General features: G+C 53.6%; 8 protein-coding genes across 8 annotated transcripts; 2 read left to right on the plus strand and 6 right to left on the minus strand.

The window, feature by feature from the left end:
* Positions 1-958: 958 nt before the first annotated feature.
* On the minus strand, positions 959-2,924 carry GCG54_00000481 (uncharacterized protein; the record flags this gene model as incomplete). The annotated part of the gene is made up of 6 exons (XM_045400618.1): positions 959-1,121; positions 1,179-1,808; positions 1,859-2,040; positions 2,103-2,345; positions 2,396-2,843; positions 2,905-2,924. The coding sequence occupies 6 exons, from the start codon at positions 2,922-2,924 to the stop codon at positions 959-961; spliced, it is 1,686 nt and encodes a 561-aa protein (XP_045263291.1).
* Positions 2,925-4,299: 1,375 nt separating this feature from the next.
* GCG54_00000482 (putative transcriptional regulatory protein) lies at positions 4,300-7,185 on the minus strand (the record flags this gene model as incomplete). Its single annotated transcript, XM_045400619.1, has 9 exons — positions 4,300-4,949; positions 5,007-5,375; positions 5,432-5,580; positions 5,636-5,760; positions 5,818-6,368; positions 6,421-6,642; positions 6,695-6,765; positions 6,818-6,940; positions 7,097-7,185. The coding sequence occupies 9 exons, from the start codon at positions 7,183-7,185 to the stop codon at positions 4,300-4,302; spliced, it is 2,349 nt and encodes a 782-aa protein (XP_045263292.1).
* A 1,154-nt stretch (positions 7,186-8,339) lies between these two features.
* On the minus strand, positions 8,340-10,269 carry GCG54_00000483 (Efflux pump FUS6; the record flags this gene model as incomplete). The annotated part of the gene is made up of 4 exons (XM_045400620.1): positions 8,340-9,092; positions 9,143-9,578; positions 9,630-9,943; positions 10,000-10,269. The coding sequence occupies 4 exons, from the start codon at positions 10,267-10,269 to the stop codon at positions 8,340-8,342; spliced, it is 1,773 nt and encodes a 590-aa protein (XP_045263293.1).
* Positions 10,270-12,398: 2,129 nt separating this feature from the next.
* Positions 12,399-14,129, minus strand: GCG54_00000484 (Solute carrier family 2 facilitated glucose transporter member 7; the record flags this gene model as incomplete). The annotated part of the gene is made up of 3 exons (XM_045400621.1): positions 12,399-12,810; positions 12,870-13,829; positions 13,891-14,129. The coding sequence occupies 3 exons, from the start codon at positions 14,127-14,129 to the stop codon at positions 12,399-12,401; spliced, it is 1,611 nt and encodes a 536-aa protein (XP_045263294.1).
* A 2,078-nt stretch (positions 14,130-16,207) lies between these two features.
* GCG54_00000485 (putative DNA glycosylase) lies at positions 16,208-17,275 on the plus strand (the record flags this gene model as incomplete). Its single annotated transcript, XM_045400622.1, has 1 exon — positions 16,208-17,275. The coding sequence occupies one exon, from the start codon at positions 16,208-16,210 to the stop codon at positions 17,273-17,275; it is 1,068 nt and encodes a 355-aa protein (XP_045263295.1).
* A 90-nt stretch (positions 17,276-17,365) lies between these two features.
* Positions 17,366-18,856, minus strand: GCG54_00000486 (uncharacterized protein; the record flags this gene model as incomplete). The annotated part of the gene is made up of 1 exon (XM_045400623.1): positions 17,366-18,856. The coding sequence occupies one exon, from the start codon at positions 18,854-18,856 to the stop codon at positions 17,366-17,368; it is 1,491 nt and encodes a 496-aa protein (XP_045263296.1).
* Positions 18,857-19,836: 980 nt separating this feature from the next.
* On the minus strand, positions 19,837-21,384 carry GCG54_00000487 (uncharacterized protein; the record flags this gene model as incomplete). Its single annotated transcript, XM_045400624.1, has 6 exons — positions 19,837-20,253; positions 20,311-20,466; positions 20,529-20,747; positions 20,811-20,896; positions 20,956-21,168; positions 21,318-21,384. 6 exons carry the CDS (start codon positions 21,382-21,384, stop codon positions 19,837-19,839), a joined length of 1,158 nt encoding a protein of 385 aa, XP_045263297.1.
* Positions 21,385-22,022: 638 nt separating this feature from the next.
* GCG54_00000488 (Allantoate permease) lies at positions 22,023-23,656 on the plus strand (the record flags this gene model as incomplete). The annotated part of the gene is made up of 3 exons (XM_045400625.1): positions 22,023-22,369; positions 22,450-22,930; positions 22,994-23,656. 3 exons carry the CDS (start codon positions 22,023-22,025, stop codon positions 23,654-23,656), a joined length of 1,491 nt encoding a protein of 496 aa, XP_045263298.1.
* Between the last annotated feature and the right edge of the window lie 357 nt (positions 23,657-24,013).

A 24,013-nucleotide genomic window follows, 5' to 3' on the forward strand; every position in this document is an offset into this window, starting at 1 on the left:
TGTGTTTGGGTAGTTCAGTGTGATGATTCGTAGGGAAAGAATCAGAAAAGGGCCCAGACGATGAGCCGAGTTGGTTTGAATGCTGGAAGAAGTACTGAAAAAAAAAGCAGACTGAGGCTTGAACGAGGGCGGTTCTTATACACCCAGGAGAGAAGGAATGACATCCAGGAGGAGGAGTTTTGTATGTGCTCATTGTGGTGTGCCTGTGTCGGTGGTGGGCGCAGGCAAATCCAGGCACCAACTCCCTGCTCCGAAGCGACCAATCACAGCGCCCAATTGCTGCCAAGGCGGCGTCTGATTGGCGCAAAGTCCTACTGTCGCTGGTGCCTGTGCCCCTAAACGGGTACCTAGCAGGGCCTAGCAGGGAGTTCCGCGACTCCGCCCAGCGTTTTCCGCCGCTGCGTATTCCTCCTCGCTGCATCATTCAATGACTTTCTTTCCAACGACCAATCGTCGACGTCGATCACGGGCAGACAGCGCTCTGCTTAGAAATGCAGTGCAGTCTGCCTTTGATAAATCTCTTTTGTTTTAAATCGTGGGACGTTTAATATTAGAAACTCAATCGACACAATCCCATCTTTTCCAAAGTCTAGGCTGCCAACTATGTCTCGGCTAATGACCGTCGCCTGGCTGCCTTCGTGGTGAAGGAGTGCAGTTGTGACTCATGAAATCCTTCAAGCTACAAGCTCAACAAGATGTTTCAACATGCTTGATAATCAAGATGGACCAAAACTCAATTGACGATGGGTGTAATGTATTGATCGCGGCGTTTCCATGTGTCCTTCCCTTGATTCAAGCTTCGTCCATGCTTCACGCACTCCGGAGATCAAATTGTGACTCATTCACCAGATCAGATGAAGCCGTGGTTCTTGGCGAACTTCCCATCCAGCTTGCGAACTACTGGTCATTGTGATGAAGGTCTTTTAGGCGCATGTAGTGACGTACGGACTGGCGTCCTTCAGTGAGACCTCACCAGAACCAGGTCAACCTCATCCCCTGATACCTGAAGGTCAAGCGCGATAACGTCGTCTCTGCCCTTGACTTCATGTGTCTGATGAAGCACACCGTTTTGATAGATGCCATACGTGCCCTCTCGAAGCCCGGTAAACTGAGGCTGAATGCTGTGTACGATGTTAGCGAATACCTTCAAAATATCAGAACCACCATCTCAGACGCACCTCTTGCTTGTGCCATCCCACGAGCGCAGCGTAACCGCCAGCGCCTGAAGCCCCTCATCCCAGCTTCCTCGCAAGAAGTCAACCCCACTCGCGAGATCAACATTCTTAACAAAAGGCACAGCCGCAAAGTGCTCCTCGTCCCAAGGCTTCTCATACATCCTACGCTGGCCATCCGGGGCGTTGAACCTCGCATACGCAACCGCAGCATTGCCGCTTATCACATCCACCCCGGAGCCCCCCTCAGACCTGCCGCCGCTGCCATAAAACAGGCCTCCGTCCTCCCACGTCGGATTCATCTTCGCATCCGCATACGCGAGCAACCCGTCCACATGCTTCGGTTCCGCCAACTCCGACGCCCACATCGCTGCGTACGCAAAATGCGGCTTCGTGAAGGGGAACTTGCTCGCCGGCAAGTTCTGCTCGGCGACCGCTTTCGCGGCCCTGGCGTAGGTGGCCGGGTCCATGGGGTCGAGGCGCTCCGACGTCACGAGTTCGCGGATCTTGAACGAGACTTCGGGATTGGGGACGAAGACGTAGCCCTCGGCGGACTTGGCCAGGTACCCGGTGGCTATGTCTTTGCTCGTGCGGCGGGCGAAGTCTGGGTTCCAGGAGTTCATGAATGCGAGAGCCCTGCGGATGTTAGCTTGAACCTGCGCTGCGGTTTGATGTTGTCGACTTACCAAGAGGTGAAGGCAATGTCGGACGGGGGCTTTGTTCGGTTCTGCTTGGGCGAGTACCAGTCGACGATGAGACCGTCGTCTGAGACCATGCCCTTGGCTTTCCATGCGGCTTGGTACTTTTCCAACACACCCGTAGAGATGTCGACCTTGTCCCGGACATCGTTATATCTCAATGCAATCAACTATACAGATTTGTCAGTCGTTTGTTGTTCAGGCTTTGGTGGGATTTCTCTCGCTCGCTCACAGGAAACTGGTTGCAAACGACGAAGATGCTATTCGGCTCACAGCACACCCCCAGCCAGTTCTCCCGCTCCATCTCCCGCAGTATGGCCTCCTGCAGCGTCTTCCTCGTGTAGCAGAACCTCTCTGGCCCCATGCCCCAGAAGATGGGGTTCCAGTTGAATTCGATCGAGCCCTCCTCGTCGAACCTGCCCTCGTGGAAGAGCATCTCGTGGAGCGAGACCATGAGAAGGAGATGTCCGGAGTACTGAACCCTCCAATTAGCAGGCATTGGCAGACACTTCGCAATCAAATTACCATGATGTTTTCGCGAACAACCGGATCAGCCCAAGGCTTCCTCAGCTCCTTGATATCCGGGTCGACCATAATCCCGCTGTGACTCGTCAAGAACCAGTATCCCCAAACATCCCGCAGCAGCATCTTGTGAATCAGGCTCTCCAGCAAGGACTTGAAGGTGGACCTCAACGCGGGCAAGTGGTGATAGTGCGCGGCGCCGGCGGCGTAGGCCATGGTCGCCAGCTGGTAGCGGTAGGCGTCGAGCCATTCTTGCCCGGGCTCCTGGCTGCCCATGTGCTTCCACTCGCCATCTTTCTGGGTGGCGAGGTTGTGGAAGTGGCGCAGGTGGCCGGCTTGCTCCCGCGAGATCTTTGGGAATCGCTCGATGAAGTCCGCGGGGAGCGTTTTTGGTAGCTTGGACGGTGATCCACCGTGCAATTCGAGGGTTCCGTTGTTCGTCTGGGTTGACCTGATGATACTCATGAGTGGACGCTTCCAAGTACGTCTGCAGGTAAAAATCCGTTACATACGTTACCGTTGCAGTAGCCATGATCAAGTTTCTCAATTACAACCACGTTAAGAGTCGTGGTCATCAGTAAGTAACTATCTTGCAGCCAATGCTGTTCCTCATCCTTTATACGTAATGAACCTCCCGTTTTACCCTCCGGCAGTGGTCGGAGCTAAACCGCGGCATCAACAAAAGTTCTGGGACCTAAGTGTAAGAGACCCCCTGTCTCGCCTCAAATCTGTCGCTCTCACCTTTCCAACGGAGATGGACGGATGAATTGCACCGCGCTTATGAGGGAGCGTTTACTCTGAAGGTTGATATATGTGAAGTGAAATGCAGCATCGTGATTGGACAGCCGTACGCTTCTCCCGAAGAGGTTTCGCTTTCCGGCAAAGGATTTTGCGGGGTCTCGCCCGATGATGGACGCGCTTATTCGGACGAGCGTCTCAAGATGGGGCAATGGGGTCATGACGAACCGGGGTCGGAATCTAGTCGGGCTCCGGCCTCCCGTCGGTCCGTGTCATTCTCAACATCGATTAAAGTCACAGCTCTCCTCGCGGCCTTTTCGGTCCGGTCCCGTGGGTGGGTTAATACCGCCGTATGGGTTCGGTGGATGCGGCGCTGTGGGACGGAGTAGGCATGTCGTCTAAGTTCATTAAAGTACTGGGCTGCTCGACCTTTGTTAACCGCAAAAGGCAAACGAACCCCGAAGTGGGCCGCGGGAGTTCGCGCTGACTCGCCCCCACCATCGTGACCTTGACAACCTCTGCGGGGGGCGTAGATGAGCGGAGACACAGGCGTTCTTAGTGTAGCGGTTATCATCCAAGCCTTCCATTCGAGAAATCGAGACAGCTTGGGACAGGGGTTCGACTCCCCTAGGACGCATTATCTTTTGCCCTCTATGCGTTGTAGTTGTCGATGTCTTCTCTTTTTAGCTGTTTGCAGAGTGAGTTCCAGTGTCGCGGAGTCTTTTGCTTATAAGATGAATGGTTGGTCCTCTTTGTTAAGAGACCGCCTATTTTTCCTGTGTTTGCGCAGCAACATCTCCTATGTAGTTAATTATTTCTGTAAAAAATGGCAGTAGAAGTCTCTTGCGAGTTACGGGCGCGCAGGTCATCAGGAATAAAGGTGTATTGTAGGAGTAACTATTCGGAAGGGTGGTCCGCATCGCGGGCTAATATCCACACGCGCGGCTTACGTAATACCGCACGTCACGTGACAGGCGGTGAGGCTGCAGCTCAGATTGAGGGTATCGCAACAAAGTCTTAATACTAATAATAGTGGCGACGATAATAGCAGCGGAGACAACGATGTCATCGACAACAATAATACGGAATATAATACCACAGAAAAAGCAGTTGCTCTGCCATCTGAAAAATAGGCGGTCTCTTCATTAACTCACTATGAGTCATCTTTTTCAACCACCAAACCCGAGGATATGCCTCTCCAACTCCCCAAAATCTCCCAAATCCTGCCCCGTAAGCGTGAGATCCTGATTATGATAGATCGAGTAGCAATTATACGCATCCTCCGGCATCAACTCAGCCATCCCCGCCGCCTGCTCCGCCACCTGCGCATCCTCGCCCGCAGCCGGCTGCATCCACAGGTACGATATATCATTCCACAAACTCGAGTCCAGCAGGCTCCGCGAGCCAAGCTGACTCGTGCGGCCCGACGGCGTCACCACACCACCCTCCTTAGGCGTGGAGCCCGGGAACGCAAGCCTCCGCGCCTCTGCATCCACATTGCCATCGTCATCCATCGACACGACGATGCTCGCGTCCCCAGCGACAGTGGGCGGTCTGTTGCGCACCTCGCTGGGGCTGTTCTTCGGGATGTCGAGGAAGGTGGACAGGTGGTCCCGCATGCGGCGCACCTCGCGCGCCCGCTGGGACGCGAAGTCGTTGCCGCGGGCGACGAGGTAATCGAGGATCTCGAGGGCGTCGGGGAGGCCCGGGCTGGGGGCGAGTTTCTGGCTGTCGTCGGAGGTGGAGTCGATGATGAGGGTGAGGATCATGATGAAGGCGGCGGAGAAGATGGCGTCGAGGTCGAAGAAGCCGAATATTGCTACATTGAAAATGCGTCAGACATGTGAGATTTGGATGGCGTGGAGGGATGACTTACTTAGCATATTGCCTTTGCGCAACGCCAGCAAGACCTCCAGCAATCGCCGCGCCCCCTCTGAGCAGGTGCGGCTCAACCGGCCAAGCGGCGACGTGCCCAAGCTCAACCCGCTGCCGTTGTCGTCGTCGAAGATTAGTTTTGAGACGTGCAGCATGACGGGGCGGATGGTCAGCAGGATCGCCTGGTACAGCATCATGTGCAGATACGCCGACGTGCGCAGCGAGACGTCGCCCTCCATGGACGGGATGTCGAACAGCTTGCTGGAGAAGTCGCCGGGGATCTCTTTGGCAATCCAATAGAGGGACTGCACGATCTCCTGGACGCTTGGCACGAAGGCGTCTTCGGGGTGGTTGCCCGGACCGTAGATTGCTATGTATGCGTTAGTAAACGGCTGAGGGATGGCTAGTATATCAGCTGGCACTCACTTGAGAGAATCCTGCCCGTGACCCTTGCAATCTTGATGTTGGTTCTCAGCGGTAGAGCGGGCGGGAACCCGGGGGAGTCGATCGGCATATCAATCTCAATAACATCGTCCGAGATGCCGGATGGGTTCCCTGTGGCGGCGGCAAGTCGTCTGCGTGGAGGTAAGCAGCTGCCCGGTACTTCTCCATGGACCAAACGGAGCATACCTTTCCTGCATATACACCGTCCACCAAAGACGGTTCAGATGCACCTTCTCCGATTGCAGCAAGTGCTTCGTCCCCGAGTTCCTATGATACCCATGCGTCGTCGCAAGCCTCAAGGCCGAGCTAATCTGTCCCTTTCATCAGCCCCATTCACCTCGTCCCAAACCCGTCGCCAATCCACTCACATAAAGATACGCCTCCTCCTTCCGATTCGCATTCTGCAAATACACCGCCGCCAGCGCATGGATCTCCACGCCCAGCTTCCCCAGCCCAAACAGCTCGCTCAGACTCGGCAGCCGCCCCTGCACATACCGGAACATGCCCTCGCCCGGCAGCCCCGCCCCCGCCTCGTCGTCGCCGTCGAACGCGCCCGAGAACAGCTTCCCGATCGCAAACACGAGCACCATTTCTAAATACCACGGCGTCTGCGTCTGCGAGGGGTCGCCGAGGTTCGCGTAGAAGAAGGCCAGCCGGTCCGAGAACTCGCGCGTGTCGATGTGGTGCTGCGTGTATCCGATGAAGAAGGACATGCTCTCGAAGAGCTTGCGGCCCTCGTCCTCGGAGGGCAGCGCGGGGGCGTCATTGTGGGGTTTGGTTGTAGGGGGCTGCGAGGAGGGTGCGTGAGGGCGCGGTTGGGGTGTGGGTTCTCTGCCGCTGAGGCGAGGGTGCTCGAGGAGGTTCTGCAAGCGGGAGCCGAAGTTGTGGCTGGAGCTGAGGGTTGAGTCGGCGGGGATAGCTGGTGAGCGTGTGAGCGAGTATGGCTTCTTCAGGTATGGGGGGTGTCTTACTTGACCCTGGCGAAGACTCGACGATGTTACTCGCCGTTCCGCGGGAGACGGTGTTGGTAGATGGAGGAGACGTCAGTTGATCCAGTGCCAGACCCAGCAATGTCGATGCCGCGTTGACCTGCGTCGCATTATCCGTCGGCGTATGTACAGTCGCGCTTGTCCGTGGACGCTTCGGGGACTGCACCGGGGGGTCTCCAACTATCCTCGTCTCATCGTCTCTTCCTAATCCCGATGTAAGTCATCTCGAAGACAATGGTTAATCGACGTCACTCACCCTCGATGACAGAGAAGCCGAGTCCCTGGCTCTCATACCGCGCAAGCCTCTCCTGCAGATCCTGAATCCGCCTGTTACGCTGTTAGAAATCCAACTTAACATGATTTTTTGTTCACAACTTACGTGACAGAGTAGACCCGCTTCTTCCCAGGCTCCGGGAAGCAGCACTCCAACCCTCGCCGGCTGCAGTACGTGCACGGCTTGTCGCCGGAGCACTTGACCTTCTTCCGCCGACACGTCAAGCACCTAACCACCGCCTCAATAATCAGCATCCGACATTTCATAGACTACCTCCGGATACCCAGCGGAGACAACAGCGCGAGGACTTGCAGTCGACCCCGTTGGCGGTCGCCGGCGCGGAGGAGGCCCCCGAGCGGGGTGTGCGTGGGTTCGGAGACTTACGCCGAGATGGTCTTGGCGGCATCGCGGCTCCCGCCTATCCGCCCCGTCAACGAGAGCCGTCTAGGCGAGGCCCGCGACTCCGGGTCCATTTCAAATGCGATTTGATGCGGCGGCAATTAACTAACACGCGTCTGATGTTGCTTGGGTACGTCTGTTGGTTTGTTGACGGGAGTCTCGGAGGTTGACTGGATGGAGGGGAAGCGACCGGGGGATATCGGCCAGAGATAAGGAGGCGGGCTCCGAGGCTCGGAGTGGAGTAGCGTCGTCGCTAAGTGAGCCCGTCGCGTAACACAGATAAAGCAATGCCGCGTATGTGATTGAAACAGACTCTCCTCGTTCGTGTCTATTCTATGCTGGTGACCAAACACCATTCTAATTCTGTGTTCATGCTTCCGTTCCCCATGCTTGAAGACTTGTGTCTGCCAGACCCTGGGAATTCAAGCCCGGAGATAACTCGGCGACCTACCCAATCCGGCAACCAACCGAACCCACCATTCGAACCGCAGCGCCGCCAGCCACATCAGCGTCTCCAACATCTCACCATGGGATCAAAAAGCACAAGGAACTCAATCTTCAAACTTCAGGTATAAAACACGTGATTCTCATCGTAAAAAGATGACTGTCACAGAGCCGCGCACTTCCTTCCTACAGGCTCATTAACCTCACAATCTTTCGGCAATCCATCACCGTTTCACCAAAGCAGGATGAAGAGGCTTCACCGAGACGCGCGCCCTGACTAACAAACCCGATGACAGAAACACGTGGTTTAGTATGTCAATCTGTCCTTGATCGTCACTTTTCCAACCTCAACAGTCCATCAAGGCCTTCCGTGGCTTAGCAATGCCACGTCTTGTTCCTGTTGTAGGGCAATTCTCGCAGAGGCTTTTGTTCAGAGCAAATGTTGATGCAATGCATTATAGAACGAGAGTTCACTAGGGGTAGAACCAGATATTAAACAATTTGAAGACGTTATTTAGATTCATTCTGCCTACTGGTCCACGCAAGGCAAGGTTCTAAGGAATGATGCATTGCCAAAAAGAAAAGACATTCATAAAGCCAACCCGTCCGCCACATCACCCATGACCATATTCTATGACCCACAAACTCCATGCTTAGTGCCTGAGATATTCGTCGTTTCAACTTCCGTTGTGATCCTCCATCCCTATCCCGCTCATCCTACACCTTAAATGCTTCTTTCCTGGGCACAGTTCTAGCAAACTTCCCATGATACACGTCGCGAAGCCTAAGAGCTCTCGTCAGACGTGGGGATGGGCTCACCGCGGGTGCGGTGCTGGTGAGTCTCGAACATGCGCGAGACGCGGTTCTGCTGCAGCCTGTGCTCCGTCTCGTGAATCCTGTTGAGGTCGTAGTGACGGATCAGGAAGCTCAGGAAGAAAGCAATGACAGCCAGCGCGACGTAGACGCCGTGCACGCCCTTAAAGCCGTAGGCGTACGACTCGAGGACAGCATCCTTGAAGGTGCCGTCGGGCAGAGTCTTGACGACGAGGAGATACTCCTCGGCGCGGCGGGCAATGTCCTCGGCAATGCCCTGGCGGCGGAGCTTAAGCGCCATGACGTTCTGGAACGTGGTCGAGCCCACGTTGACGCCGATGGCGCAGCCGAGCATGCGTAGGAAAAGGTACATGCTCGCGGCGTGGCCCGAGTTCTGGGGGTCGACGATGGCACCAGTGACAAACGTCTGGGCATTGAGGATGAAGCCGTGGCCAACACCGCCAATAACCAGGGTGATGACATGCACTGCAACAGACGTGCCAACGCCCCAGTAGATGAGGAGTCCAGATGCAAGAGCGAGTAGAGCCCAGCCGATCCAGATGGACCAGCGGTAGGCGTTGTAGCGGGAGACAAGAATGCCAGAGATGATGGATCCTGGGAGAAGCAGAAGGGTGACCGGGAGCATTGCTACACCGGCCATGGTGGGGCTGTACTCAGGGACAGAGAGGAAATAAAAGGGGATGTAGTACAGTTGGCCGTAGAGCTAGGGGCTGTTAGCATGGAGCTAGCGCAGGCGGTGATTGGGCGACTTACGATGAAGCCTTGGAGGGCACCAAGGATGTAGACCACAATGGCACTCCTGTCCGTGAAGAGAACCTTCCTCAAAAATGGCAGCTTGGCAAACTTGTGCTCGTAGACCAGTGCGACGACCAGACCACCAGCGCCGATGAACAAGGGCACAAGAGTCTGGACACTCCTCCACGGGAAATCGTTACCTCCCCAGGAGAGACCAATGAGGAAAGTGACCATAGACCCGATGAACAAGAAGCCACCGAGCCAGTCGACCCGCTTTAGCTTCTGAGAGAAGGTAGCCGTAGGCGGCTTCAGGGTCAGGAGAATGGGTACTGCAATGAGAGAGTAGCCGCAGATTGGGAAGTTGATGTAGAAGATCCATCTCCACGTAGTATGCTCTGCGATGGCACCGCCAATGATGGGGCCGACGAGAGAGCCAACAGCCCAGGCCATTTGGCTGGAAAAGAAGTCAGTTGGTGTCTGGGATCTTCAGGGCGGAGCTACTCACATAATGCCATAGAGCTTAGGTCGGTGGCGCAGAGGCACGATGTCGGTGAAGACAACGAGACTGAGGACGTACATGCCTCCAGCACCGACACCCTGAATAACACGGCCAACGAGGAGCAGCCCAATATCACTCGCAACACAGCAAAGAATTGTACCCAGTGTGAAGAGAATGAGACTGCCGATGAGAATGATGGGTCGACCGAAGATGTCGCTGAGAGATGCCAAGAATGGCATGGCAACAGCACAAGAAATCAGATAAGAAGTTCCAATCCAGAAAGCTTGTGTTGATGTTCCACCAATATCTTGGATGATGGACTTCAATGATTCAATCAGCGTACTGCCAAAGACAATTCGTTCAGATCACGACTTACACTCAGAGACGTGACAATCACGTTGGCGTCCAAGGCAATGACGAATGACATGATAGACAAGGTGATGATGATGATCATCTGGTGCTTCGATGCCTTCCATGGCTGGATGGTGACAGTCTCATCCACCAGCATGGGATCCGTTGCCCGTTGCTCATGTTCCTTCGTCTCCCCATCCTTGATGGCCGTGTAGGAAGCCGGGTCATACGCAGTCGACGCGTACGTCGACGTCGAGACGAGACTGTCGTGGTTATTGCGCTCTCTGTACTCCATCTTGACAGTTGCTGCCCGGGACTGGACCGCACAACTTGGGAGAAAAGGTTTGGAAGATTGACGAGGTGAGGACGAGATGGCCACAGAGCTGCAGGTGCCCGCCCTTCTTTAGTATCTCCTGGGACACTCATACCCAGTCGGTGCTTGATGGGGGCCAGACGTGGCAACCGTCTCATCGAACAGGGTCTCCGTGCGCTGGCCTCTGCGACGAGGAAGGCAGGACACTAGCGCAAGGTAGCTGAGGTACATAACGGCTTACACCAATCTTGCAGGTCGCATCAATGATGAGCCCCAGAGAGTATCACAATTCGGTCCCAAGAGGGACCTGACAGCCGGAATCCACCAACGAGCTAAGCTATTCAGAGCAAAATAACAGCTGGCCACCCCCTACATCCTTGTCTGGGGGTTCACCCATTTGCGTGCGGCTCGGCATGCGCTTCGTTGGCTTCCACACTAGCTTCCCGCCTGTTTCATTGGCCATCGCAGGGTTGATCAGTGCGAAATAACGCCCGCCGACGCCACATGGGGAAAGCAGGGCTGAAACTCGTTTTGGCGTGGGAAAACCACTTCTGCCTGGATTCGTACCGACGTTTCTGGCTGGTGGGGTGCTAAGTTCCTGATATGTTGGAGTGGGACTCGGACATGGTCTACTCAGCGTCGACGTGATCGAACGTGAATGGACAGCTCGTGAGGCTTCGACAAAATTAAGCTGATTATCTGAGAAATAATCGCCGTTGGGAGGCACTTCCGTCCCAGTCATGGCGTGCCAGAACCTTGTGGCTGCTCCTTTGGGTGCTGACAATCTGACGAAAGCATGTTAATGTCATGAGGCTCAGCGTTGACTTGGGTGATGTGCTGCCCATCCAAACTCATGTCATTCCAGCTCGACGGGTGGCTTGGACCAGGAACCCTTCGACTGGGTCCTAGCCGCTCGCTTCCGACCCTCCAAAGAACTAGTCCGGTTATGTAGCGTCGTACCCGAACCCGACTCTCGGGACCCGTGCGTGCCTCATTTGTGCAGCTTGAGTGGCGGCGGCGGCTCTGACTTTGCTTCCATCTTGCTGAAAGGCCGGTTGGATTACTGTTTTTTGGTGTCTCAAGATATCAGACGATCGGGCCGGGATCTCGAACAGACAGTCTTGGGACAAACCCAGTACGGAGGGGCTCCCCGGTACACGAGCTCCGATGGCAGCTTCGTTTTGTTTCTGCCCGAGGCTACGGGTCACAGTTGACGGAACAGACGCGCGCGTCCAGACGTGGTCGAATGACTGGGGAGAAAATGCTGTTGCCTGCTATGCTGGGACTTTGGCTTTCTTCAATCGTGAGGGCCACTCACCGCCAATAGTGCTTGTCATTACGATTATCCAACAATGGGTCATACCAAAAAAAGTGTCAGCGTGCGTATTTGACGTGGTAGCCAATTGTTTCTGCTGACCAGGGACCAGATCTCATTCTTTTGGGTAGCGCGTGCATGTATCGCTGACAGGTGATGCCCGACCATGTCGTCTCACGTCATGACCATCGGAAACAGTACACAGCCACCGACACTGCTTGAGCAAGAGGATCTTGCAGACGTCTTGCCGCGACAGGCGGAAAGTCGGCGCGCCCGTTGGCCGGCGGGACTTTAGACTTCGCGACCACACGTACGATGTCGATCCCATCTTCGGCGCGCGGACATCATTGCAGGCTCGGCGCGGCCAGAGCCAATACATATAAGCCGATGACGCTGCAGGAAGCCGAAATGCCCTACAACACGTCAGAATACTCCTAAAGGAATGCACTTTCATCAGCGGCTTGAATTGCTTTCAAACACGTGCCAATTAATTAGCATAATCATTTGACGAAGAGAATGACGACGATGGGTTCCCGACAAAAACACACAAAAGATGATGGACAACAGTTGACGTTCACGGACGGAGACTTGTTTGAAGGTCGATGCGCAACGGTTACAGAAGCTTGGCGACAGCAATATCAGACGAAGACTGCCAAGGCGCTGCATGCAGGTGGTTTCAGCACAGAGCGAGGCGTGTGTCAATAGGTGCGCTTGAGGCGCAGCTCGAAATCGATTTTGCGTGACAGCAGAAACGTAGGATTCTGCATGCTTGATGTGTGAAGAAACAATCCACAATTTACACACCAGAGCTTCCAGCTCTAGAAACGCCGTCATCCATTTCCGCCGTTGAGTTGGCCCAGTGTCGGAACTGCCTTGCCGGTAGCCGCGACTCAAACATGCGATCAATCTCTGCTGGTGTTCGTCCCTTCATCTCCGGAATGCAGAGGAAGGAAATGACAAGCCCGAGGGCACACAGCCCTGCGTACACGAAACCGGTCTTGGCTTTTAGGTTGCCTTTGTCGGGGTTGAAAATATACGGCAGCACGAACCCGAAGATGGAATTATTCGCGCCGGCCGTGAACCAGCCGATACCTTGGGCTTTGGAACGCAGATGTAGCGCTGAGGTCTCGGCACCGACAACATGTGAAGCAGGCCAGACACCCAGCCCGGCAATAATAACAACCACTATCAACGAGATAGAAGTGTACCTAGGGCACGTGGTCAGTCTATGTATTCAAACCCCCAAGCCTGTCTTAGGAGAACTTACCAAACGGTTACAGGGCCCGACCAGCAGCCGGAGATGCCCATGGCGGTCCATACGACTGTCAAGAGAGACAACGTGGTTAAGATGAGTCGTCTGCGTCCCACCTTTGAGAGGACCCAAACACTGGCGATGTTCGCGATCAAGCCGCACACGAGCCCTAGAATAAGGACGATCACGCTCAGGTTGGCCTTCATGCCAACCACTTGCACAAAGTAACTGGACTTCGATAGCAGGGTCAAGCCGAAGATGTTCGGCAGAGAGTTGGCAAACATGATGATCAGGGTCCGTCGAAGGTTCACCCCGCGGAACGAGTCGACATATGTTGCATTGGTCTGCCGGCGTTCATGCTCGATGTTCTGACGGATGGCATCCAATGTCTTCTCTGGGTCCATTCCCGGTGTGTCCAACCTCTTCTGAGCCTTGTAGGCTTTCTCATCCTGATTTCTGCGAATGAGGTAGGTCGGGCTCTCTGGGATAATGAAAGCCATCACCAGGGGAATGATCGAGAACGGCCACTGCGATGCGAAGCAAATGGTGTACCCGTTATCCAGGTTGAGGCATGCAAAAATGACTGCTGCGCCAATCAATTGCCCGAGCAAAGTGAAGATGGGAAAAAAGGCAAGAAGCGGCCCTCGCAGATTCGGTGGAAGAATTTCGGACATGTAGGTTGATGAAGTTCCCATTACCATGCCAATGGCTCCACCTTGGAATCCCTTGCCCACAAGGAAGATCACGCGCCGTTCATTAATGTCGGGAGACAAGTTGGAAACGAAACAGATGGCAACCCCGACTGCAGACAGGAACGAGCCGACTGCAAGTAACGGGCGGCGGCCGAACTTGTCTTGGAAGATACCACCAACCAAAGCTCCAATCATGGAGCAGCCCGGGCTGACGAAGTTCCAGAGACCAAGCCATAGAGACGGAAGAATCATCTTGCCGTTGAGCCTTTGGCCAAAGTCCCGCCTTCAAGATTCTCGTTAGCCATCGTGTGCAGTGAGAAGCCATGGGAGAGGAGGAGCCGTACTGAAAGCTGGGCATGGCGGATACGGTGCCAACGATGACATAGTCGTAGCCATACAGAAGGATGGCAGATGTCATGCCTATGCAGTAAAAGACGACGCGACGCCACCTTTTGATGGACTGCCACAGCGTGAGGTGGCCGTACTGGTTCGTCTCCGGCTCCGAGGTGCTGGCTATGCTGTGTATGGTCTCGAACCGACCGGCGTTCAAGGACTTGTCGCCCATGCTGTTTGGAACCGCCATGGCATTTCTCTTCGATGGAACAAAGGACAAGGCGGAATTCGGTGATATTGGGGGTTTGTCGACAAAGACCGGAGATGGTAATTGCGCTGAAAGTCGCTTGGCGATACTGAGGGGGTGTGCTTGATTGAAGAAGTAGGCGTCTAGAACGGCGGGCGAGGAAACGAAAGCATTTTGACCCAAGATGATGGCATAGGGTTTGCGCCATCAAATGTAGCTCAACATCTCCGGGCTGGACATGCTAACCCGCTTCCAGTTCTTGGCGATGCCCCTTGGTGGAATCCGCATATCCCCAAGACAATTTGGGGTTGCACTGCACAAGCGCCAAGAGCCTGTATTAGCCAAAGTGAGGTTGTGGCTGGCAAACTCCCATCAGGGACCCTGGAGATTGACCAATGATCATCGGGTGACTTGGTCGAAATGCTACACGTCGATATGTCGGCCGAGAGAAAGGCTACGGTGCTCGCCTGCGACATGCAGAAGTGGCCGTTTGAAAATAGAACCATCTGCACGAACCCAGGAAGGCTACCCTGACCTGGAGGGCACAAAGGCAGTCCTTAACAGCTTCGCAGGTGAGACATTCGCATTCGACTGCGTACCAAGGTAGGAGTCTGAGGAGACAAGTATAACGCGATTGAGGAATGCTATGCTAATCTATCCGCGATTCGACGTGGTAGAGAAGCTTTGCGCCAAGCAAATAGGGTCGCCCAGGCTCTCCTCGTGGCTTTTGGGCTTTGTCTCTCGCGGGAAAGTTCAAGGCGGAAGACGGCGTCCGGGATACTGGATCTGAATTCCTGGTGGTGATGATGAATCGACTTGTGCACCCGAGAAGACGAGGCCGCGAATACGTTTCTGAGGCCATGTTCGTTCTCTGGCGGATGATATCGCAGCGTGCTGGTGCCGTGTGACAACTCTTCTCTCCTCAGTGCCCCCATGTTGCGTCAAGTGGCCAGCGTTGGAGTCTCACCGAGTGTTACTCGAGCAGGGGTGTCGGTGTCCGTTTGGCTATGGGTGCAGAGACAGTATTCTCCATCAGGACCGTTGCAGTTCTGCGCCAACGTGCTTCATCGATATTTACCCCGTAGAGAGCAGGCAATTGCGGCAATGCTCATCTTGCCCGGTTCAGGAAGGGATCGAGAGGATTTCTGTGATCCCTGCTGCAGCTCCCGTACCTTACGGCCGATAAACTGGATGGACAGCCATTTGAACGGGGGGATCTGCACGTGGGCGCGGTGCCGTATGCAGTGATGCGGGGAGTGAGTCTCGGCGCTGTTGGAGGTGCGATGAACTGTCGAAGAGGAAGATGGCCGAACGGGGGATCTTTCCGGGCCCGTTGCTGGCGGAGACGGCGGCATTCCCGCGTCGAAGGCCGGCTGCAATTGCGCAGATAGTCAGGGGCGGCGGGGTCCATCTGGCAAGATGCGAGTGGCTGTCTGGAGGCTTGGAAGCATGCAGCTGAGGTGCATTTTTCATGTCAAATTGTTCGTGTTGATGGAAATCGGCAGAGAAAGTCGACGCGCCAAGGTGCAGAGGAAAAAGCAAACATTGGTTTTGCAGCCAGGGGGCGTGACAAATGTTTGCTTTGCTGTGCCTTCCCACTTTCCCCAGGAAGGGGCGACTCTCTCGTTCTTTCCCCTTATCATCCAAAATTGCAGGAGGAGGAAGGTGCAGCGGCCGGGCCGATCGCTCCTGCTTCCTCATGACGGGAAGCTCTTTCTGTCTCTGAACGAGGGAAAGAAGGAAGCAGCGATGCCATCTTCACGTGTTTCCAGGGTGCTCCTGCTTGAGATTGAGAAGGTGCATTTCTTCCTGCGTGCCTTTCTTCTGAACTGGCATGGTCCAAGCTTCAGAAGCACAGGCCATCAGATCTCGCTTAGGCATGGGATAGTGGATCCCCTTAGCGGGTCCAATCATTGACATCACCACTGTCGCTGCACTGAGGCTGAAGCTGGGTTTTCCTCGACTCTTGATGTCTGCCCCTGAATATCCATGCAGCTTTGAATTCACTCGCGACGCCGCCAGTGAGACCTGACTTCTCCATCCAAATTGTTTGTTATATGATCCGTGCCGGCATAGTAAGAATGGCGAGAGCAACACGGTCCAGCACCCGGCTGGCTGCAGCCGCAAAGCCAGCCGAGAAATCCGAGTCCACAGCACAGCAATCAACGCCAGCGTCTAAGAGAAAGCGTGCATCACCGAAGTCGGCAAATGCAACTCCGTCCAAGAAAGTAAAGAAGGAAGAAGATGTGCCCACATCTCTATCTGATGTCCCGCCAACGACGCCTCTCAAGAAGGAAGACGTCAAGTCCGAAAGCCCAGAGAAGAAGCTGAAAACCGCCAAGTCGCCAAACGACCTGCAGTCCAAGAAGCTCAAGGCGTACTCGCAGTATGCCGATAAGTCGCCCTTCCCGGATTTCCCACACCCGACCCCGGACGAGTGCCGGCTGGCCCACCGCATCCTCGCCGACCTCCACGGGAAACGGGAGCGCCCCAAGGAGGTCAAGGCCTCCACAACCCGGGCCGGATGTGGAGACTCGCCCTCCGTCCTCGACGCCCTCGTCCGGACTATTCTCAGTCAGAACACCAGCGACACCAACTCCACGCGCGCCAAGCGCAGCATGGACGACGTCTACGGCGGCAGCGACGAGTGGGACAAGATCGTCGAGGGCGGCATCCCCAAGCTGCAGGAGGCTATAAAGTGCGGCGGCCTCAGCGCCGTCAAGAGCAAGGTCATCATCAGCATCCTCAACCAGGTCAAGGAGAAGTACGGCAAGTACTCTCTCGACCACCTCTTCAGTGCCAGCAACGAGGATGCCATGCAGGAGCTCATCAGCTTCCAGGGCGTCGGCCCCAAGACGGCGAGCTGCGTGCTGCTCTTCTGCCTGCAACGGGAGTCGTTTGCTGTCGACACCCACGTGTGGAGGATCACGGGTCTCTTGGGATGGCGGCCGAAGAGCGCGTCGAGGGACGAGACACACGCGCACTTAGATGTTCGGATACCGGATGAGGACAAGTATGGGTTGCATATTCTGCTTGTTAAACACGGCAAGGTGTGCAGTGAATGTAAAGCTGGTGGGAAAAGCATCGGCAAATGCGAGTTGAGAAAGGCATTTAGACAAGAAAAGCTCAAACATGAGGAAATGGCGTAAATCCTATTCCAACGGTTATCAAATCAATTGCATCCTATAAAGCATTGCAACTAAATAGTTATATTCATCAGAGACCCATCGTCATATGGACTAATCTCTAAATCGCTCATCGTCTTCGTCGTCGTCAGGTGCTCCTTTTCTCAGATATTTGATCCAAATATCGCTCCAACCACCAACAAAGCCTGTCTCATGGGTACTCACACAGGGTCTCACATACTTCCTTTTCAATCCGGTCGGCCGCGACGGATATGGCTTAGACAGCAGTATATGATCTGGGTAATAGCAATCCGTGTCGGGTTTATCGTTACTCGGGTCGTTCATCTGGACGTGATGGGAAAGAAACTCCTCCGCCGCAGCACTCGGAAATGTTTCCATGTAATCAAAGTTGCTCAGCGACCTAAGTTCGAATTCTAGACCGGCAAGGCCTTTCAATGTAGCTACCCTCTCCCAGGCGTTAAGGGTGTCTTGGCTAGGCTGTGACTCCCCGGTACTCTCGTAAAGCGCAGTAGCAGAGCCTTCTCTCGCGGAGTATTGAAAATGGGCAGCCAACGGCGTGCGAAGGTGAAAATGAGGTCCTGGATATGAGTCTCCCCATAGACCCAACGACTCGAGCCGAGGCATTCTCTCCGCAGCTTTGGCGACAAGCTGGAGTATCTCGTCCGGGGTTTCTGCCAACGGCACTCGACCCCAGGTAAGATGTCGCATGTTGGGCCAGGTGAGTGGCGCACTACCCGCTTGACCTTCGCACAATGTCCGGAGCGGAATCTCACCCCACTCCCATACTGCATAGTCGACATGGAGTTCTTCGAGCCGATTTGACAGAACGGACCACGCTGGATCGTCGTTCCAGTCGCGAGGAGGTGCGACGTTGCGCATGATGAGACGCGTGAGGCCCGGCGGAAATGGCCTGACTGGCAGTATACGTCCGAACGCTGTCATGCTCTGACACGCATGTCGTTCACAGCCCACCGACAGCTCCTTCATACTTGATGACATCGTCCGTAGGATGAGATTGAGCAGATCCGAGTCCTCATAATCGCCCACGTTACAATCCATTGAGGGGCCAATATTCGAAAGGCGTCGAAGCGCGCGGACACACTCAACCGGCTGCAGATTCTCTCTCAGCCAAAGATCGCTGCCGTACTCGATAAGGTGATGTCCGCAGTCTATAACGTCGTTGATCTCCAAGTCGAATGAGGCTTCGTGGCCCCAGTCTCGGAGTACATCCATGAACCCATCAATTACATCCACTAGGCCTGTTCCAAGCTTTCTCCGTTGCATTTGCATATCGTAGATGCTCGTAAATGTGACCATATCAATGGCAATAATCAGGCGCAGCTTCTTTAAAAACTTGAGCCGAGGCCCGCTGAGAATTGTCGCCAATTTCTCAGGGGTATGGCTTCCCGACAAAATACTGGCATTTGTGACGTGAAACGTCACTTCCTCAAAGATGAATGGTTCCATGACCACTTGCCACTGTCGGCAGGTACTCCCGTAAGGTGCGCGGTTCCCCTTGTCGTGGGTCAAATAGCCCAGGATCTGGAGCCTTAGCTCGTCTGGTAGATCGTCCCAAACTGCCATCGCGATAGGGTATTGTGGACTTTGCTGACGTTAGAGTCAAGAGAAAAGAAGGTGATGTAGAGAGTCGGAAAAGAAGATGCTCCAAATTTTGATGTGTGCGGTAGTATGTGGGATTGGATCAAACTAAGATGCTGGTACTGAAATATTTTGCCCCTTTTTATCATTTTCGCGAATCGGTCTCCGACCCTTTGCTACATGCTGCATTTGGATTTGACTTTCTGGATCGTGACTCAACGCGCCACCCTATCTAACAGTACAGCCTTCAATGTCAAATAATGACAGCCATTCTCAAGGTCCTCCCTATTTCGTCTGTCTATATTTGCATAAATGTAGATTGAAGTTGAGAAAAACGAAGATGAGTCACAAAAGAATTCCACTATGACTTTGCAGATAAGATTCAAAGAAAGCGTACGCACCTTTGCGTTCCAGTAGCCAGCGCCCATACAACGGTACAAGCTTGGACAAACCCATATATGAACTTCTCGCGTCTTTGCGCTCAAGCCTCAAGGTCACCAAGATTGTTTTGTGTAATGATGACGAGTCATTGACCTGAGCCATACTGGAGTCTGATGCGTCAGACACCCGGGCGGTCAACGTGTGGGGTTTGGTAACCCTTCTTGTTCATCGTGGGCGAGCGAATACCCTTCGAGCTTTGGAAAATGAAATTGGCTTCCTGGCACCAAAGCGCCTGCTGTAGAGCCTGTCTTTGATGAGGCCTGAAGTTTGCGATGCCAAGAGGTTTATTCTCCTTTCAGAAGCCCTGTAGATGGCGTATGCAATATCAAGGCGGGATGCAGTCCAACCCATCAAGATTCTACTCCCGCAGAAGAACTTAACCCGCGCCCCATCGTCAATTAGGAATCACTGTAGGGTCGGGGCGAATTGGCACAATCTTCATCTGTTAATTTCCCATCACCACCATGCCAATACCGTGTGTGCCCTTTCGATGATAGCTTCTTCTAACCGACCGCAGCGATAATTTACATACTAACGTCCTGTTGAGCGACGACACCATATACTCTGTGCTTCTTCAAGTCCAATGGATCATAATCACTAAAAGGGTCCACATGCTTCATCGCATCCTTCGGCCGATCGAAGTCGTACTCCAGCTCCTTCTTCTTGTACCCGCGTTTCTTTGCCTGTAGGTACTCATTCGTCTTGAACATCTCAGTCTCCTGGCTCGTGTCCAAGTCAAGTTTCTGCAGGTACGGCGACTCTGCGATGGGCACCAGGAGTTTGTCGTCGTTGGGCCGGGTGAAGAAGAGAATCCCAATGCGCAGCTTTTGCCGCTGGTCCACAGGCGGCGTCACGACTCGGTGTATGGTTGCTTTGAAGAGACTGCCGGTGAGGAATTCAAGCGCTTCGCCGACGTTGACGATGAGGGTGTGCGGGATGTACTGCGTTGTCATTAATCAGCTGTAGTGGATATCCGTCCAAACTCCCGAATGACTTACTCGGACCCATTTCCACTGATTTTTATTATCCAAGATTTGAAGAGCAGAGATGGGCTGCGAGAACAGGATGGAAAAGGTACTCCAGTCAGCATGGCCTGGCAAGAACAGGTCGCGGGACTTTTCTCGGTCGGCATCGTTGCGCGGCGAGTAGCTCATCTGAATGTGATACAACGTCAGAGGGGACCTTATGTCCAATAGTTGTTGGGGGGATAGCTAACATATCGGAAGTAATTCGTCGTCGAGCCACCCGGTCGATGCATGGCGAGCACAAGTTGCTCGGGAACCTCCAAGACCATGGCCACGAGAATAAGTAGTTTGCGATGAATATCACCATTCAGAGTTTGCATCAGATGTCGGATCTCTTCCTTGAACGGGGAGATGATTTGCGGATGTGGGCGCGTTTCGAAGTCGTGAAGAAGCATATTGTAATGGTCGACCTGAGATACGATCAGTATTGAAGAGCTCTTGATTCAAGCCAGAGCAAAGATGAAAGCCTGGACTTCTTTGTGGAAGCCACCCTTGGTGCCGAGTTCTCCAGAGGGTTTGAAACCGACGTAGATGCCTTTCTGATCTTCCTCGGGCGTTCCTTTGGCCCGGATTAGCTTCGCCATGATACATGGAGTCGGGCTTTTTAGGGAGGCACACCTTCGTAAGGCCTCTTTTCTTCATTGCTCAAGTTCATCACCGCATTCGCGACGTCCATTTGGTGATCCCAGAGCTTAGTGGAAATGCCATGGTTTGAAATGGTGAAGAAGCCATGCTGGGTGACGGCCTGGAGCAAGTCCTTGGCTAGTTCCTTCCTGGTCTCTAGATGTTCGAACTTGCTGAGGTCGAGATCGATAAGCTCAACAAAGTCCACTGCACCAGTTAGCTGCTTCTCAGTAGAAGTTACGGATCCAAGGACAGGTACAGTAAAAGTATAACGGTGGCTAGTGAGTTGGGACGAATTATTTGGCGCCGGAAGGGGGCCTCGACCGGGCTACCATCAGCCATCAACGACAACTTACAGTTCTCTTTGGTGGGCTCGGGGGCATTCCACTTAGGAATGGGTGCAGACTCGTTGACCGTAGGCATGATGGTCCTTGAAGTTGATAAGATAAGACTAGTGCTCAGTTGATGAAAAGGTGCTCATTGTGGATTTCCGGATTCTTTACTTAGCTTTGATTGATCTTATAAGACGGCTATCAATCGGCCAACATTGATAGATGCCGAGGACTGAACGACAATCAGATAACATCTGGGAGAAATGCGGAGGCGGCGGCGGAGTCGTCCGGGGGAGGAGACGGACGTGTCCGTGGGGGTGGAGGCGGAGTGCTCGTCAAGATAGCCGCATGCATAGAAACAGGATCTCATACGAGTACTCGGATTCAGATTTGATGTTCTTGGATAGGCCAGACGGTAAAACGATTGCCGCTTCACTGATAACTTGATAGCCCGTATCATATCAACATCAAAAGTACACGCAGAATGCAGATATTCCCGGCTGCACAGCTTATCGCACACCGGACTCCAGCGGTTTAAATCAGCCGATATGCTAGCAACACACATAAGCCCCCAGGATCTCACAATTCTCTTGGACTTCTCAAGCAGGGACAACAGCTTGGCAACAGACCGCATTCCGTTCCATTCCTCACCTTTCTTGACCATCGATAATCCTCTTTCTCACATTCGTTTCAAGAGACTAATTACGTCTCAGTAATAAACGAGTCAAAATGACGCCCAAGACGGACGCGGATGTCTTGCCCGTCAAAAGCGACAGCGAAGCTCCTGACATTGACGTCGGTCAAGTGAAGCTGATGGACGACAGGGATGTTGATCCAGCTTTGAAACTCACTGGCGGCGTCATGATCGAGTTTACACCGGAGGAAGAATGCCAAACCCTGCGAAAGATCGACATGAATATGCTGCCTCTCATGTGCTGGGTGTACATGATTCAATTTGCTGATAAAACGACGCTCAATTATGCTTCTCTCATGGGTATTCGGGAAGACACCAACCTCAAGGGAAATGAGTTCTCCTGGATCTCGAGTATTTTCTATGCAGGCTATCTTGCTTGGGAGTATGGTTTCCTACCCCTTCTCTCTATCTTGACCCGCTCAGGGATGGGTACCTGTGCTAATTGTTGCATCTGTCTTAAAGGTTCCCCACGACGTACCTCTTTCGCCGCCTTCCCGTGGGCAAATATGTATCAGCCAACATCTTGGCTTGGGGCGTCGCCTTGACATGCCATGCCGCTACGCATAATTACGCTGGCTTACTGGCCACGCGATTCTTTCTCGGAGCATTCGAAGCAACAGTCACGCCCGCCTTCGTTTTGATCACGTCAATGTGGTACAAGCAGGGAGAACAAGCCCGACGAGTGGGATACTGGCTGTCATGCAACGGGTTCTCCCTGATCATCATGGCTTTGATAGGCTATGGACTATCGGCCGTTGAAGAATCGTCAATCCCGCCGTGGAAGATTCTGTTCCTCGTACTTGGTCTGATCACGGTTCTGACTGGAGCGTTCAACCTCTGGTATTTACCCGATAATCAGGCAAACGCCAAGTTTTTAGACGATCGGCAGCGTCTGATTGCAGTTGAAAGAATTCGAGACAACTTTCAAGGCATCGGCAATCGAGTATGGAAATGGGACCAATTTCGGGAAGCATTCCGAGACCCGAGAACCTATCTTTATGCGTAGTTTTCATTCCTGATGAACATACCCAATGGAGGCATTACAACTTTTGGTTCAATCATTGTTAATTCCTTCGGCTTTAACGCTCGACTCTCACTCCTCTTGGGCGCTCCATCTGGACTCTTCGATATTGGCGGAAAGCTCTTGTTCACTTGGCTTTCCGACAAGTATATGGATCAAACGCTATTTGCACTCGTCGCGATTATGTTTCCTCTCATCGGTGGTATCATGATGATCGCAATCCCATTGTCCTCAAAGGGAGCACTTCTCTTGGGCTATTGGATGATTAGCGTTTCTGGGTCGTCCTGGGGGTTGGTCATGGTCGCTATCTCGAACAACACTCTAGGATACACCAAGAAGGTCACTGTCAATAGTCTGCAAATCATTGCATATGCAGCTGGTAATTGGATTGGTCCACAGACCTTCCGGGCGGACGACGCTCCCCTCTACAAGCGAGGAAAGATGATGGTGGCCATTATGTATGGCTGTGCAGCGTTGGTGCTGTTGATTCTCCGTTTCGTAAATATTCAGGAGAACAAACGAAGGGAACGTTTGGCGGCAGCATCAGGAGTCGAATTGTCTGAGGAGACAGCTGCGCTGGAGCTTGAGCGGTCCAAGTTCATGGACTTGACAGACTTCAAATTGGCTCGCTTTCGCTACGTTCTTTGAGTCGGTCGGGTTTCGCAAGAATCATTAGGTGCAAAAGCTGCACCCTCTAGATGTCAAAAGTCTCATAGCCATTGGTACAATTGAGATAGAATCATCAAGGCCGATCGGCATTTTGCATCTACTCTCAAACGGGCGGCCTCAAGCCTTTTCTGCACTCTTGCTAGCTGTCTTTTAACTCCCCAAACTTTTAATGTAGAAGGAGACCGCTTTGGGAATTCCAAATCCGGACTAAACTCGATCTCAGTCTAACGCCAGGCGAAAGGGGCAGCAAGCTAGTCTGGGAGACTGCGCTGTGATGGCTGAAATAGGTAACGCTATCGTGTTGCCGTAGTCGCGCTTTAGGCGACGGTCTGTTCT

The sequence above is a fragment of the Colletotrichum gloeosporioides genome (genome assembly GCF_011800055.1).
Source record: "Colletotrichum gloeosporioides strain Lc1 chromosome Unknown consensus_50, whole genome shotgun sequence".
Lineage (NCBI taxonomy): Eukaryota > Fungi > Ascomycota > Sordariomycetes > Glomerellales > Glomerellaceae > Colletotrichum > Colletotrichum gloeosporioides.